Genomic DNA, 18,290 nt, shown 5'->3' on the forward strand with positions numbered 1-18,290 from the left:
CTACGAATAGAATACTCAACTATTGGTGATTGGCGCTCAACCTAATAAATATGCAAATGAAGGCACGAACACGGGTAAAATCACATTTTTGTGTTTTATTTGTGTCATTTAAATAATCATTGTAGAGAGATACAGTAAAAATAACAAATCTCCTTGTTACGACATTTTAGAGTTCTATCGGGAAATATTAGTAACATTACGCAGCTTTTTTTTTTTGTATGTATACGTTAACATGAATACATTTCAAACTCGTAGGTAGTTAAAATTTTATAGCATTAGATATTTCTTACCAAAATACTCGATTATGTCCAAGCCAAAAGCTAAAGCAAGTTTAAAGTTAATTTTCCACTCGTAAATAGGTAGTTCGAATTCAGCACAATTTTTAACCTCTTCGAACGATGTAATGTTGATGACAGGTACAAAAACAGTCCGCAGTTTTACTTTAGGCACGCGTCATTTTCACCATTTAGATGTCAACAAGAGTTTGAAAACACTGTTTTCCTGTTTCGGCAAAAAGGTAACGGATCAAAAATACATCTGATAAGTGGACAGGGAACGCAAGCAGAGACTCGAATTTCTCTGTGACCAGGACATGACGAAGTGCAAAATTCGAACTTCGTATCTTGCCGTCCTGCTGTCGCTAATATTATTTAATACGAGAGTGAGAGGGACAGTACGATATGAACTTCGATTTTCGAATTTCGTAGTAGCCCCCAGAGGTGAAAAATAATTGAAATGCATGCCAAACACCCGCGTGTAAATTGAAATGATAAAAATAGCCCTTCGAATTGGAACCGGTTAGCGATCGCGCGGAACCTTGATCCGAGCAATATAATTGATTTGGAGTACATAACGGGAAACAGTCCGATCACAGAATAAAAATATTGGACATTATTTTGTTACCTTTACGAGTAGGTGTATTTGAGGGTGTATTTGTTTTAATTTTAATAAGTTGACATGTAAAATGTATGTAAATTACGAGTAGGTATACTAATTTTGTGTTTTATTTGGAATTTTAAACATTATCATAACAAATATAATTTACTGTTAAAATTTTCGTTTATTCAAGCTTTGTTTTGCTTACTGTACTTTTTGTCCAGTGTGCTTACATTGTCATCCGACCTACATATGAGCTGTGATATGAGTGAGTACCAAATTTCAAGTCAATCCGACCACTGGAAGTGGGTCAAAATGAATTTACAAGATTTGACCTTAACAAAAAATAACAACAAACGGCAAATTATTAAGTGATTTTATGTCTGAAATTCTGTATTTTAAGAGTCGTTAAACAAAATGTAAATGAATGTTTGAACTAGATAATACTCTTTAATTATGTTGCCTGAGTAAGCTATGAGTATTTTTTTAGAAATAATTAGGAAAAACATCGAACTTTTTTTGGACACATATGCCGCAGAGTGATGGAAGATGGGGGGGCCGTGATGAGTGGAGACCCAGAACCGGGCGGAGAAACGTGGTAGACAGGAATGAGGTGGACCGACGACCTGGTCAAAGTGGCGGAAGGTCTTTGAGGAGAGCACTAGACCGAGATGAGTGGCGAGCAATGCAGGATGCCTACACTCAGCATGGGTGGTATGGGCTGAAGAAGAGAGGAGAGAGAGATCGAACTTTTTAGTTACAGTTAAAGCTAAAAGTGTTATGATTACATACATGACATCGTTTAGCAAAATGCGATTTTGCTCACTGATTTCTCATAGCAAAACCTGCCTGTTTGAGGTGCTGATGTGAAAAAGGTATTTTATTTTCCCTTGTAGTGCTCCCGGCGCATTTAATACCAGTACCAGTAAGAATATTAACGCAAGCTGCGTCGCATATTAATGACCTATTCCTGCCCAAGTGCCAGCCTTCCCAGCAGCCTTGTACGAAAGTACGAAGGTCTAGTACAATAGAGCCAGAGCTAACGACATAAGGACATTCCTTTCATACCATCGCATGCAAACATTTAGAATCCCATGTACTCGCATACCATAGAGAGCATAGCCAGTGTCAAAGTAGCTGAGTTTTGTATTTTGTCGTTTAATGTAATTTCACAGTCTTGTTTGACATTACGCATAGGTACAAAATACATTATGGATACGTAACTGGAAAACACAAGCGCACAGTGTCCAGGAGGACGCTTTGGGTAAACCAACCCAGTCATTTTTGAAGCTGGCAAGTCTGACTAACGGGCATGGACTTTTTTTTGGGGTCTAACTAAAACTGTTATTAGAGTTCTGTAGCTGTACCGTGTGTATCGCTAAACAAAACTTCTCATCTCTCCCGACTCCGCGCTGACCATGGGAGTGTCACTAATGAATTTGCCAAGTTATAATAAAGGCAAGCCTTTCTTTAATTATAAAAAATGCTAGGGAATCATAATTAGTAGCTAAAAGAAGCATCTGTAACATGAAAATTCTTAAAAAGTTGAACTGGTTGATTACTTATCAGAAAAGCTTTCAGCGCCATGGCATCGTTAATTTTCTTTTGCGTTTTTTTTGACTCCATTAATAACTGAGTTTCCTCAAAATTCTTGTAACGAGCGTTTACTTCTGAGCAAAGTGAAAGTTTTACGAACTTTTATCCCAACCATTTGGGCAATTGTGAAATTTAATTAGTTATTTTTTCATTTCGAGGTAATAAAGAAAGTTTTTCTTACATTTAGTAGTATATAGAATTTTAGAATGTCAGCTGCCTATATTACGGACACGTTACTTACTGTATTTAAACTTGTTTGCTAATGTCGTTCGGAATTCGAAACAAAAGATCGGTTTTCTTTTTCTTTCAGCTTTGAATTTTCAGGAAAACGAAGAAAACCGACAAGTCCCGAGCCAAATTAATATTCTGGTTGGATTAGTGATTATATCATGGGCAGGGATGTTTAGAAATATAACTCCGATCCGAATTAGCGATCCTTTACTTCAAATAACGAATCTACTGTGTTAAAAATGTAGTTTTGTTAGCTAAATAATTGCGATGTAAGTCAGATTTGTTTTAAAATGTATATACCTCGTTGACTTTCTTGCCAAGTTTTTCTCAAAACAGGTTTTACTGAACCGGTTGTAGATTTTTTTTGAACTTCATAAGTATGTGCTAGTTATAGCTTAAATTGAATAGACATCAAAATGACAAAAAAATCTAAAATCAAAGTGGCCTATTGTGACAGTCAAGTTTTGAATTAAACTTAAACGCCTTTTGCGATACACACGGGAGATGGCTGATGGATTCATCCTTTGCTAAGACCTGACACGGCACCTACTATCAAATAAGAAACATAACGAACTTGTTTTTCATCTCTATGTTAAGTGTTTTTTAGCGTAATAATAAATAATACATAGAAACAAAACGGAGATTGGTACAAACAGAAGCAAAAGCAAAGTTATGGGGCTCAAAATGATCAACATTGCCCTTGTACAGTCGAGTTCATAAACTTGTGAGCAAAAATTTGATCAAAAATATCTGAACACGACTCTATTGCTAACGGCGTAGAAGCGTGTTCCGAAATTTTTGATCAAGTTTTAGCTCTCAAGTTTATGAGCTCGACTGTAAGTAGAGTCATGTGTAAATTAGTTTAAGCACCACACTAGCCCACCTATTTCTGCTGTTGATCATGAAAATGATAACATACACGAGTCGCACAAATGTAGAGTAGTAGAGTCACCAGCTCCTATATCTGACAAAACAAATCAAAATTAATTTAATGTAATATTAAGAACATTGTATACACTTACAATACTTGGATCTACTCAGTTATCACGAAAAAAAAATTTTTTTTTAAATTTTGCAAAAAAATCTGATACGACTCTATTTCTATAGCTTTGAGGACGTGCCAGATATTTTTGCACGTTTCGCAGTGGCAGATATTAATGCAGGTGACTGTAGAAGGTTTTCGACTATAGTAGTTCATTTATTTTCGGTGTCAACCTAATTTGTAAGTACATATCTGCGCTGCGAACTAGCTCTGATTTAACCGCGTGTATTTATGGCTTGTCAACGCGAACGTAAAAGTGTCGTTAAATGCAGGTATGCGAGATACGAAGTCGGAACTTCCAAGTTCCGACTCCAGGTTTCTATCATAAAAGGATATCAGAATATCATGATTGGAGATAAATAGGAGCTTACTACCTACAACAGTCTTGACCGGTTTCAAAGAAAGAGGTCTTAACTGGTACTAGAAGGACTTATAAGTGTGGAGAACAAAACAATGACAACATGCATTTTTTTTGTTGTTTATTTCACCAAAAATGTTCAAACAATCATAAACAACATCGCAAGAATTTTCCGCATCAAATATATAGTTACTACATAGACATAGCTCGTGAACATAAATTTGGTACAGAATCATTCCTGCCTGGTTTTTATGTTGTGTGTCGTAACCTTGTAACTTAGTGCCATTAGCTATAAGGCGGCCAGTCCTTGTTAAGAGCTCTACTGCTACGAGATTTGACTGATCGTAATTTTCTATGAGATGTAAGAAAATGGGCAAGTAGATACTGCATTTTCTTTGCTGCTTACTTAGTTTACAATCTTAGCACAGCAGGGCTACTACGAAATTCGAAAATCGAAGTTCGTATCGTTGTTACGATGCGGGATGGTTCCCGCCGACGCTTATATTAATTAATTCGAGAGTTAGAGGGACGGTACGATACGAACTTCGATTTTCGAATTTCGTAGTAGCCCTACAGTTTTGAGGTGCTGATACACTTGAGCATTTACTTGTAACAGAATATCAAGCATTCGCTGTACTTATTTATATTTGTCGAACATTAACAACGAATAGAGCCAAACACTGCCACGAATACTATATATTTACACAATCATTCTAAGGAATGTTCTAGTAAATGGTCATCAAAAATTTTACTATTTACGATGATTTTGGAGGATGCTCGGCAAAAGCTAAGAATCAAATTGACCGTCAATTTGCTTGAATGCTTGGTAAAACGTTCCTGCTTGTTTTGTGAGATTTTATATAATTCTCATTACAAGTGAATCTAATCTCTGAAAATCTAATGCACAAGTTTTGTTTAAAGAAAATATTGTGAATGTCATGGCCTCACGAAATTATTACGTTACTTTGTCATCAATATTTAAATACTCAAAGTGTTAGAACACCTTGAACCTGAATACCTTCCTGTTATTTGCTGTCATCATTTCCATTCCTCGTCACTCCTTTTTTTGCGTTTGTGACACAACTATTAATAGCTTCTATTTGGACGTGATAGAAATTCAATAAATTGTTTGAATCTCGAGCGAGATACGAAATAGACCAGACAGCCGCAGCATTTTCAATAAAAGCCCTTTGGCATCCTGTAAAAGGCTCATTGTTTGGCGAAGCATCATTGTACGTAAATTATTAGTGGGATCAGTTCAATCGCATCTTCAATATTGTATTTAAATTTGGTATATTAGCATTTCAACAAACAATCATTATAAAACTGTTGGTTATGGTATGGTAAGACCTAGAAAGTCTAAGAAGCATAGAAGGTCAAAGTCCTGAGGAAGCCATGTCCAACAAGGAAGCCATGTCCAACAGATGTCCTACGACGGATATGATGATGATGAATTTGAAAGCAGTAGCGTGGATTGTATAATTTCGTTAGGCCACCAGAAGAGTGAGAGAAACGAGAATTAGTTGTCTTCAGATGCAACACCATGCAGTACACATCATAACGTCATATTTGTCCGGTGGAATATTATAATATATTGTTACTGTAACGCGTCACTGCTAGAAAGGTTATGTAAAGATATACCTACTTTGTTTCTACGGCCGGCGAAAAAACTTCCTATGGCCAACATTTTGCATGTATCTCAACGTCAACTTTGAAAGTAAGAGAAAATGATAAAAAAGTGCATCGGACGAAATATAATACTTCTTCAATGTTCGTTTTTTCGCCTGCCGTAGAAACAGAGTAGGTATCTATTTAGTCACTCTATAGATTTCAGGCAAATGTAAAGCGATGAATTGATCAAATTTAGATATACCTACATTTGCGTATTTGTTTTATAACTCAATCTGGCTTAGTTTTTGAGAAAATCGGCCGCGACAGACGGACTGACGGATAAACAGACATGCCAGTGATCCTGTGATAAGGTTTCCGTTTTCCTTTTTGAGGTACAGAATCCTAGAAATTTCTTCTTAGATATAAGTATTACTTAAAGAAAAATGCTCTGCTATCCCTTATCAACACAGAGTAGTATTATCTCGGGAAAATTCATAGTTAACGCAGGTCTCAGACGAAGTCGTGAGGAATAATTGTTAAACATAATATACTTAGGAATCGCAGGTAATATTACCTAACAAGTAATAAACCGCCCTTAATTTTCATACCTCACATTCTTGGAAACGAGATACTAGCAAATAAAAGCGAGTAATTAGATTTCTACCTCGGAGCCTCACAAAAACAATTTTATATTAAAATTCAAACACAAAGCTCTTAAAAAGCTTATTTATACAAGTCATTAGCGTTTCCATTATAACGTGATTATTTAACTAGAATCTTGTTAAACGTCTTACATGAATTAAAATCGTTCTACAAATTAAAATTTTACAGGAAAATGACAACGCAACGAAAATAAGCTTTATTAATATCCCATTGTGGGCGAATATAGACGTTTTGTTTCTGACATTCTGTTATTTTCGTCTGATGCACAGTACAAAAAAGGAGCAGTACACCGTCTTCATACAAACGGCCGGAACGCGAGTTATACCTACGCGCCACGAATTCTCTGCATACATCGGCAACCACGCGGTTACCTACGGACTAACGCGCATTTATTACGTACCTCTTAATATGTCACAACGATATAAACAGTACTGTTCAGTGTAGGGATGTTTAAATACATCTTATATCTATATATATCTTATCTTATAAAAATGAATCGTAAAATGTGTTGCTAAGCGTAAAACTCGGAAACTGCTGGACCGATGTCACTAATTCTTTTTTTGTTGTGTTTGTTATTGCTAGGAGAAGGTTTTTGTGGAAGAAAATTTAGAAAAATTACAACGGGGGTGAAGCCGCGGACAACAGCTAGTATAATATAATAAAAACGTATTTATTTAAGTTATTTACTAGAATGTGAATTTTTTTATACTCGTAAATTCAACAATAAAGCTTTTCGCACATCTCAGAAGAGGCACATATACTTCTCCATAGCTAATTTGTAGGTTACGAATATACGTAGTGATGAAGTGAAATAAAACCGCTTAAACCAAATACTTAATACGTTTTGTGGTTTATTAAAATAACATAAAATGCATTTTTGTTAAACACTACTTAGTCCATCTTTGAATCTCTCCTAATCTTTCCCTACTTTAAAGTTCATGTGAAATTATCAAATCACATACATAACTGAAGAGTTTATAATATAATGTCTTAGACTTTCGTGATTTTCACTCATAGTCAAGTCAAGATACCACGCCCAGGATTTATCACGCTAACACACACGAGTAATATTTACGTCGACGTTTCGGCAACATTACAGTGGCCTGGCCAGAGCTAGATTCTGGCCTAGACAAACAAGCTCTAAAAAATGTTGCGAACGTCGTAAATATTACTCGTGTGTGTTAGCGTGATAAGTCCTGTGCGTGGTATTTTGACTATAACTGAAGAGTGACAGTTAGTAGAGTAGGCAGCCCTATCGCGCGTTTGTGTACCGAGCCGGCGTAGGTAATTATATCAAGGACGCTGCCGAGACGGAATACTACTGTTCCTTTTTTATACTGTGGCTGATGGCTTTAGTATTGGTGTCTTAGTAACAAAAGCCCGATACGGCCTAGGTTTGTACCTAAATTAAAATTGAGGTAAAGGTTTTTGTTTCGTGTTTGTGTCTGCCTCGGTGAAGAGTTATATATATATATTTTCTAATAAATTAAGTACTTAAAACGCTGCTTTAAATTATTTGTCTTTTCAAGTGAAAAATGTCTTGAAAGAATGAAAAACAAACGAAGAAAGGAAATGAGAAATTTTTGGAATCCCTTTATTCTCTGATCAATTTACCGTTAACAAGTTATGGCTAACGGAATTCCTTGGAGTGGGAACAATTCACAGCGGATTGTTAAGCGAGAAAAGCAGTCGGGGGGGGGGATAATGAAAAGTGGCGTCATTACCACTTATTTTGAGGGCTATCTGCCCATTGTGATTAGTAAAACAATGCATTCAGTGACAAAACAGTGGGTTGGACGTTTCTAGAGCGCAGAGAACTCAACTTAGTTGGAACCGTGCCCGCGGTAGCGAAACTTAGGTAGGGGAGCGCGGGGCTAGAACTACCGATTTACATAAAATACAAAATAAAACTATTAAAATAATATATTTACTTTGTGGCTTACTTACTTGTTTAAAGAATATTTGTTGGTTTTCAAATATTAGGGTAGGGAATCGTTGAACAGTTTTCTTAGCAAAGCATTTATTATGAAATCAATCTGATTTAAACATCTAACCTCTCTATGGTTTTTGCTCGGTAGGTATGTTATGATTGTTGTTGAATAAAATTTTATCCTTAAAAATTTAAACACAGTGTGAAAATATGCTTAGAGTGTTTGTGGTTTAAATATATACCTAGGTAATAATATTTGCACTATCATCAGTTAAAAAGAGCAGAAATATATTAATTCTCTCTCTATCTGCAATTTTTTTCTATAATATTGCAAAGATTGTCTGGAAGAGATCGCTCTGAGGCGATAAGGTCGCCTATCGCTAACCTTGGAAAATCTCAATATTTGCACCTGTGTTACCAGTACTGCTTATTGTTTCGATGTTCAATAAAGAGTCATAGTATTGTATTAGGTATTCCTTGTTGGTTGATCCAACAATTTTTTTTTTCATGACCTCTTCTATATTTATAATAAAAAGCAATTAAAATGCCTCCTGCAACAGCGTAATGTGTCCAGATTTAGCGACGAACATCATACAAATCGTTCCATATTTACTATAGCGTTCCTATTCTCATCGAAACAATTTACCCCTGGCACTTTTAGCCTTACTCTCCCCTACATAGGCGATACCTAAATTTCAGTTGCTAGTAGGTACTCTAGCGCTTAATGTGCTGAGCACTGCACAAGATTTGTCGTTTGAGCATTTCGGTGAGAATATCATAGTTGCTGTGAACATTGTTATGTAGAGCGAGCTTACAACGTTAGTCAACGATAAGATTTTCTTCTTAAGGTACAGTCCGAGTGCTCGACACGCTATGCCCAATAGACGACACCCTGCTGTCTTCGCTATTGCTGATGACATAAGCTTAAAAATGGGGAGCGCCAAAGTTCGCATACTCTTCGCTAGACATACCGTAATTTTTGTCCGAATCATCGTTTGTCATAATTATTTATCTGAAATTTTTAAATGATTACCTATCATTTAGAAAACTAAAGGTTAGGTTAGGTTTGATTTGAAACAATTCTGAACAATTATTGGATTCAGAGAAAAAGAGTTAAGTATGATAAACAATCATTTTGACAAATATTACATTCGGACTTTCAATAAGTACCTATGCGAGGCAATATGGACCGTTAAAAATGACATGGCAAGGCTAAAAGGCAAAAACTGTTTCAAGATTTCCCAAAATTCTAACGTAAATAAACATGTAAAATATATCTAATTTTGATGAGCCTTAACATGAGAAAGGATACTCCAAAAAATATGAACCTGGCCACTTTTTATACTGAATAAAATACCCTCTAAATTTTATGTCGAACAAATTTCAATATTGTAAGTCCTTTACGAGATATAACGGTAAAACCGCAAAAAGACCCCATTTGGGGTTACATTTTTACCCCCACCACTTATGCATAACTCCGTGGAGGGGGAAAACCTAGGATAAAATAATAAAACCTTTTGTAGCAATTACTTCCCATTTCAATTTTATTCCTACTGACCTACTTGGCAACGTCTCGACTGAGGAGATGCATAACCCTACATCTAAATAGGTTCTAGATGAATACGTATAGCTTAATAGAACTGGATTGATGTGTGTTTTCGTAGGTACTTCATCTACGCACATTTCGTAGCACACATTATCATAAACCTTCTATACCTAATGCATTCAAAAGCGGAAATTACTCGTATAATCAGCATAAAGATAAACTGCTTCATTAGAACTATTTTTCTTTTTTTTTTTGTTCGACTGGATGGAAAACGAGCAAGTGGGTCTCCTGATGGTAAGAGAGAACCTTTTGTCACAGCCATAAGTCAAATTCAAAATAATACAGTCTTTGTTGCTAGGCAGCGAACATGAAACTTTAAAAGCGAACCTTCAGAAGGCTACAATCTTGATACTTGAATACTTTCGTCAATTTTTTTTTCAGTATGTTGCACCGATTATAATTAATTGATTTTTCGATGGTAGTAGCTAATACTATTTGCATGATGATGATTCTATCCTCTAGACAAAAAGGAAAAAGTTGAAGTTTTGTCCTCTTCGCAGTAGTTTTAGTACGGCCAGATAAAGGGCAAGCCTTCAGTCAAATACTTTATACGGTTCGGCAGTAGTATGGCGTGCATTGAGTAGGCAGCAGGGTAAGCAGCACTAGCAGTGCGAACTACCAACTGCCTACCCTGGAATCGACGAACCCTATCCTGGCCCTACACTACGAAGTGCAAAATTCGAACTTCGTATCTGCAGGGCTACTACGAAACTCGAAACTCGAAGTTCGTGTCGTGCGGTCTCTCTGACACTTATACTGTGTAATACGACAGCGAGAGGGACGGTACGACACGAACTTCGAGTTTCGGGTTTCGTACTAGCACTACTGGCCGTCCCGCTGACGCTTATATTACTTAATACGGGAGTCAGAGCGATGTTACGATACGAAGTTCGATTTTAGAATTTCGCAGTAGCCCCCCCTGGAATGGAGTAGTTATACTAAGTATTATTACTTGTCTTTGTAGGCAGGCGCGTTGCGCGGATGGTGTGCGGAGATGGGAGTGCCGCGGCGCATGTCGAGCGCGCTTTTGCTGCCGTTCGCGCTGCTCGCACTGCCCGCGGACGCCGCCAACGCCACCGGCTACCGAGTAAGTAACCCTAATCCGGAACAACCTGCACTCTAACTACTAGAGGTGAGACGCACTAGGCAAAACGCGGACTGAGTATCTACGAGTACTTAAATCATTGCGTAAACAAAATGATTCCCGTAAATGCGCTCCCGTGATTGCGTATAAACCGTACTAGCTTTAGCAGTTTTACGAATATCGAACTACCGAATTCCGCGTCATAGTTCAGTCTTCACATTTCATTTTTTTTTAATTTTAACATATTAAATACCGACATAAAACTTCCCTTCATACTTTATACAGGCTTAGGACTGTCAGCAATTTTTATAAATTTTTCAATAAAAAAGTGTACATTAATGCTTGTTTTCAAGTTGGCGGAACGTTGTCAGCCGCCGTACTCCTAAATACTCGTACGCTAAAAGAATCGCGGGCGGGAACGCGTACTCACGCGTCCAAGCCAAAACCTATTTCAGTAAATACGTCTCACCTCTACTAACTACAAAATATTTGTAAAAAGTTATAATAGATAGGTTAGCCAAGAGAATTAGCTCGTTAAAGTGGCATGGGACAGGCCACCGTACACGCAGCACGGGCACGGCGAATAGATGGCAATTGGGGCCGAAAATTTTATGGTTTAAATTCGGGTTTTGTTAAGCGTACCTTGATTCTCGTCAAGGTTGGTCGTCGTCGTCGTCATCATCTCGTGATCATAGCGTATGCAACTGTGCCGAAATTCTTATCGAGCATCTCTAAAATCAAGGTACGCGGAACAAAACCCGAATTTAAATCATAAAATTAATAATGACCGCGATAGTCTAAAACATTGTGGAGACTGCGGGTAGGCAAGCGCAATGTAGGATGCCATCAACTAGATGGATGGATGACCTGGTTCCGCGGGTTCACGGTGGATGCAGGCCGCTTCCAACCGAAGCAACTGAAGGTCTATGAGGAAAGCCTATATCCAAGAGTGGACGTTCTATGGCTGATATTTTATCAATGATTAGGTAGGTTAGGAGAAAACTTGTAACAGTTTTTCTGTATCGAACCCTATCCTCAAAGCGGAACGACTGGACCTGCTTTTCAAGGCGCCAGCTTGCAAGTGGTGCTAAATTGAGGTGACAAATGGCACGAAAATCAGAGTTAGATAATTGTTTTCGTCTAAAGGGTAGTGGGAGATAGAAACTATCAACCAAATGCTGTAAAAAAACATCCTATCCTAGCTTTACCTCAAAGGATGGGCCCCTCTATATAGGTACATTACTTCGAACCCAACCCCTTGTACCCTTTCGTCAATGCAACACCAACTAAAATTTCTGGATTTTATTTTACTCTAGATATTCGGAAACATCCGGCTTGTGAAGCTGGAAATCCTATTCCATAAAGCATGCCCGAGAGAGATTTTGGGATTTCGGTACGCCTTTCATTTCATAAAATTGTAAGTAATCTTAAAGCTGTCTCATTGTGTCTAGGGACTCTGCTTTATTAAGGTTAAGTTCCTACACGTTTATAACGAGGCGTGGAATTCGTAGTTATTTTTATTACCTACGTACATACTTAGTAGTACTCGCATCTATTAGTAATAGATGCCTATATTGTAAATATTTACCTACGTACAGTGTACAGTTGCCTGCATTAATATCTGCCACAGCGGAGCGTGCAAAAACATCTAACATGACCTACCGGCCCTAAAAAAGTGTATATCAGAATCCACGCTTTGTTGTGTCAGATATTGGCGCTAGTGACTGTAACTACTAAATCTCATTTCTCAACATGAAACTTTAAAAGCGAACCTTCAGAAGGCTACAATCTTGATACTTGAATACTTTCGTTATTTTTTTTTCAGTATGTTACACCGATTATAATTAATTGATTTTTCGTATGGTAGTAGCTAATACTATTTGCAATTTCTATGATTTTTTTCATAGTTGTACCTTCAAAAAAACTTGTTAAAAGGTGTCAAAAAATAAAATGACATTTTTTATTTTTATTTCTCACGTATATAATATTCATCATCCCAGCCTATATACGTCCCACTGCAGGGCACAGGCCTCCTCTCGGAATGAGAGGGCTTGGGCAGTAGTTCCCACGCGGGCCCAGTGCGGATTGGGAACTTCACACACACCGTTGAATTGCTTCGCAGGTTTGTTGTGCAGGTTTCCTCACGATGTTTTCCTTCACCGTAAAGCTCGTGGTAAATTTCAAATGTTCAAGCTTCAAAAAGCTTCAAATGTATCATTATTTACGCTAGGTTGTGTCAGATATTGGCGCTAGTGTCTGTAACTACTAAATCTCATTTCTGGCAACCAAAATGACTAATGCGTTGAAATAGCATCATGCTTGTATGCAGTATGCCGCATGGTATCCAGGTATTTACCTACAATTTGCTATTACCTTGATCTGAATAAGTTCACGGAATCACGGATCACGAAAAAAATTGTTTACCTAATCTAAAAATGGACACTGGCACTCGTTCATTATTCCTACTTTATAATTAACCCTAAAAATACGAAGCATTTTTATTCATCGTCAATGGTGGAAATTTAAAGCGAACAGTTATTATTTTGTTGGTCCGAGTTTCCGGAAATTGCAAGAAAATCTCAAGAAAGTATCTTCTCATCAAAATTTTCCTGTTCTATTTTATTGACGCGGCGCAGATGTATTTTATAAAGAACTAACGAAATAGGTCCGAATACAACCCAACCATTATGATTGCGACATACATAACCGTAGTTAGAATAATTTCGCATCGAGTTGTCATTTAATTTTATCAATAAGTAGGTACCTATTTTATCTACGGAATCGCTGTGACATTTACCTACTGAGAAAAGAATACAACGTTACAGTAGGGAATATGCAAACGTTTTTTTTATTTGTTCAAATATTTATTATCTTTATTGCTTGAAAAACTGAGCTGTGAAAGAAAAGTTCAAAATACGATGTCATGGATATGGACGTTTAAATTACTATCAGTTTTTATATGACGTTATGTGAATTCGGAAAAAAAATTGTTCCATGAATATTTTTTCTATCTATTGTGTGGCTTATGCAAAACTGAAAAATCTCATCTACATAATATGTGAGTTAAAGTTGTTAACTTAGATAAATTAATGATACCTAAGCTACCTCGTAAGTAACTAAGTAGGTACATACAATAGATAGATACCTACTAACTTCAAACTTAACTAACAAAATAATAACGTAACTTTTTTTACTCTTTATAATACCTTGTAACAAAATTCCATTTCCATTTCTCCTTAGATGATAGTCTCGATGCGAGTGGCAAATGATACCGATATAACGTCGTAGCTCGTAGTCGTTGGGAGCTTTTCAAGTTGGTGGTCGTCGTGACAGGCACTAAACGTCCCTCGCCTCGTTAGTACAAATAGAATTCGAATGGGAATGGACCGTGTGTGTACACGTACAGGGGGGCTACTACGAAATTCGAAGTTCGTATCGTACCGTCCCTCTCACTCTCGTATTAAATAATAATTTAAGCGTCAGCGGGACGGCAAGATACAAAGTACTGGCACGTGAGGTATCCATCTTGGGCCTCTAGGTTGGCAACGCGTCTGCAATACCCCGGTAGCATGGTAGTAGTAGGTCCTGTACCTATACTAAAAAAGAAGCCTGTACCTATACTAAAAACTCGAAGTGCAAAATTCGAACTTCGTATCTTGCCGTTCCCGCTCATGCGTATTTAATACGAAAGTGAGTGGGACGGAACGAATGGTACGATACGAACTTCGATTGTCGAATTTCGTAGTAGCCCCCCAGATTATTAATTTCTTCGAGTGAATTGAATACGATTTTCAAACTTCGTAGCTTCTTCGTAAGTATTATGGCCGCGTCCTCTACGGTTTTGAGTTGTCCAAAAACCGATGTTGATCGAGCTTTGCGCAAATTACAAAATTTTGGTTCATTAACCGTTAAATTAATTATGGCAATACATTTCGAATGCGGCCATTCGTGGCGTCATTACAAAGCCTATAAATTCGTTGTGCCGCCACACTGTCTCCACCGTTAATTGCAATGGGACAACGTAACCGTTTGTTAATGATGGACGCTGGTTTGATGAACTGAAACAGAATCAGATCAGCTACTAAATTAGTCATATTTAATATTCAATGTTTTGTTTGCCGTTTGCAAAAACTCGTATCCCGTATGTACACTTACCTAAATAGTCCAAACAAATTCACATACTGACAAAGCTCCACTATATAAAATTACGAAATTAATTCAAACTATTGTATGAGATGAGTAGTGGACAAGAATCTTCTTCTTCTTCCGGTGCCCTCTCCTATCGGAGGTCGGCGATCATTAGGGCTATCCTTACTTTAGATAGAGACGCCGCTCGAAAGAGGGATCTGCAGGGCAACTACGAAACTCGAAACTCGAAGTATATTTAATACGAGAGTGAGAGGGACGGTACGATACGAACTTTGAGCTTCGAGTTTGGTAGTAGCCCTGCTGGTACTCATTCCGAACAAGTCTCGCAAGAATACTTGCATTGTTTTGCGGTGTCTATGGGCGGCGGTGATTGGTTCCTATAAGGTGACCCGCATGCTCGTTTATTCCTTTTGCATAAAAAAAAACTCATATTTGCACTATGTAAGCTGCACAATTTTTTAACATTTCTATTTTGGATGTAAACTAGAAATTAAAGCTAGTTTTAAAATAACAGCTTTCACGTGGCATCCGCGTATCAGCCAAATAATGAACTCTTAAGATTCGCTGTACATGACAAAACTGCGACTATTATCGGGTAGGTATTTGTGGCAGATCCGTAAAGAAACTCTACCTACATAATTAATTTAATGCATTTTGTTCTATTATCAAACAGTCCGGTCACGAACAATAGCAGCGCCTTACAAATTCTTTGTATTCTTCAGGAAGAGTTGGAGTCCTCACTGCGGCTAGTGCATGCAGTCGCCACCGGAGCCACGGGGGCGCTGTGTGTTACTCACCGTTTCGGGCAGCTGCGAGCACCTTTGCACGTCACGCGGTGGGACTCTGCAAGAGCTCGAGCAGACCTAGCTGCCAGCCTTTTGCACCAACTGGGATTGGAGTCTGCTGGTCAGTGACATGAAATACTTCTGCACGCACAAATAAATATTATTATTATTAAGATTATCATTAGGTAATATTTGATTAGTTACAAAGTCCTTTTATATGTTATTTTCTATTAAATTTAAATATTCCTACTTCAAATATTCAACGTGTCAAAAGAAAGGTAAATGATAAAAGACTTACAGAATCTTTTGAGGATATTCGCTTACGAGTTAACGAGCTTCTTGATTAAGTTGGTCTAAGAACGTAACACTTTGCGAACTTACCTACTCTCTTACTTTAGTATTCTCTGGAAGAAACAACTAACAGGAAGTGAGAAAACTTTAATTTGATTAACAACACTGCTTTTCGGGTTTTGATGCCTGCAGGGCTACTACGAAACTCGAAGTTCGTATGGTACCGTCCCTCTAGCTCTCGTATTAAATTATAAGTGTCAGAGGGACCGCCCGACACGAACTTCGAGTTTCGAGTTTCGTAGTAGCCCTGCTGAACCTAATTTTCTCAGAATTTCAATGTTTAATTTAATGAGGGACTGAATGAGATTAATGATAGGGATAGAATTAAATTAAAAATACTTGCAGTAGTATTTACTTCGAGATATAGAGCCAGGGATGTAATCCTAAAAAAATATATTTGATCTACATCTTGACGAAATCCTTGGAAAGCCAGCAGTGAATACGTTTAATACATTGAATTCTTCATTCCAGACGTACTTCGAGCAGTATCACAATCACTAGTAATGGGCAATCCCTCAGAAAGGGCGGTAGGTGCAAGAGCTATACCTCTAAGAGCTGGTGGAAAAGTGAAGAACGCGACAGGTTGGGAAAGATACGGTACAGCAGAACCAGTTGCAGTTGTCTTTACACCACTAGAACAGACGCCTATACCTGAATTCCCTTGGTAAGCAATAAATAAAACTAAAAAATATATAGTTCCTGCGTAGCAAATGAAAAATTGACTAAATAAATACCCTTCCGGTAGCACCTGCAACTAATGCAATCTCGGTCACCTTTAGGCGTGCCTACTTCTGGACAGTTATTTCCTGCTGATGTTGTAGCAGCGTCACCTACAGAATCAAATTGTGAATCAAAGAACAAACTCAATAAAATACATAGAATTTCGTTAAAATTGGTCCAACCATTCAGAAGTTCTGTAGAACACACTCATAAAGAAAAAATATCTTATACTTAGGTACCTATACAAATACGTATTTCAATTTGTGTTGCATCTAATTCTAATTTGTTTACAGGTATGAATCACGACATAAAATAGAATCTCTCCGATCCCTTAAGTTCATGCATTCGCCACTTGGTGCCGTCATGAAGGGTTGGTGGACCTTTCCTTATTACAGCTGCGATGCAGAACGGTGGCTCTTGTCGTACACAGTTCCAGTCCATTCCGCTAGAGAGTAAGAACATTATCATTCTGCTGGAGCACTCAAGCCATTTTTGTGCTAAACCTTACATTCTATGAAAGGGAGGATTAGAAATTAGATTCGAATCCTTTATGCTTTAATTCGACTCGCACTTGAAACAAGGCTTTAGGTACAAATCTGGCTTAAGCCTACCTAAGCCATGCGTGTGCTCATATAGAAAGTTTAAATACGAGCGGTTTTAGCGACATTTAACAACATCTTTTTACAGGCAAGAAGGAGTTGTTTCGCTTGATATAGACATATCTAACTTGGAAATAAATCAATGTGAGATCAATACAGCAGATAAAAATGACAATCAAATTTATTCTTTTCATGGCACACATAAATGTCCCAACGAAACCACTTTCGTAAGTACCTGTCATAAAAGTTTTATGAGCATAATGCCGTGTCATAATATTTGATGATGCTGATATATTTATTCCTATAAACTTTATATCGATTGAGTCGCGGTATGAAGGAAAACGTTATCTGTTTTGGATGTAAAGCAGCTCATGCTATTTTATTGTTATCTTTGTAGTGCGATTACAAACCAAATCGGGAAGCTGGCATTAGACATTCTGGCTGGGCTCGAGGATCATATATTTGCCGATGCCGGGATGGATATTACTCAATGCATCATCCTGATGGATTCAATGGATCACTAGTGGAAGGTATGTACACATCGGAATTTGGGATTCATCCTTTCAAGTTAGTCTTGAATTTCTTTTGGTAACTCAGTCAGACATACTTACAATTCTCTTTATAAGTATTCATTGAATTTTAATGTTAGTATAATAAGGAGTTGTCGAGGAATAAAAACGTAAATATTA

At 37.5% G+C, this 18,290-nt stretch overlaps 1 protein-coding gene across 1 annotated transcript in view; it reads left to right on the top strand.

Annotated features, from left to right (window-relative positions):
- LOC141440931 (probable G-protein coupled receptor CG31760) overlaps positions 1 to 18,290 on the top strand; it is a 148,897-nt gene that overhangs the window by 115,953 nt on the left and 14,654 nt on the right. The window contains exons 3-8 of the mRNA XM_074105525.1: positions 10,878 to 11,000; positions 15,869 to 16,052; positions 16,754 to 16,946; positions 17,296 to 17,454; positions 17,690 to 17,828; positions 17,999 to 18,131. Of these exons, the coding sequence (XP_073961626.1) occupies positions 10,908 to 11,000; positions 15,869 to 16,052; positions 16,754 to 16,946; positions 17,296 to 17,454; positions 17,690 to 17,828; positions 17,999 to 18,131 (901 nt within the window). The 5' untranslated portion in view covers positions 10,878 to 10,907. The remainder of the gene's footprint in view (positions 1 to 10,877; positions 11,001 to 15,868; positions 16,053 to 16,753; positions 16,947 to 17,295; positions 17,455 to 17,689; positions 17,829 to 17,998; positions 18,132 to 18,290) is intronic.

The sequence above is a fragment of the Choristoneura fumiferana genome, chromosome 23 (assembly GCF_025370935.1).
Source record: "Choristoneura fumiferana chromosome 23, NRCan_CFum_1, whole genome shotgun sequence".
Classification (NCBI taxonomy): domain Eukaryota; kingdom Metazoa; phylum Arthropoda; class Insecta; order Lepidoptera; family Tortricidae; genus Choristoneura; species Choristoneura fumiferana.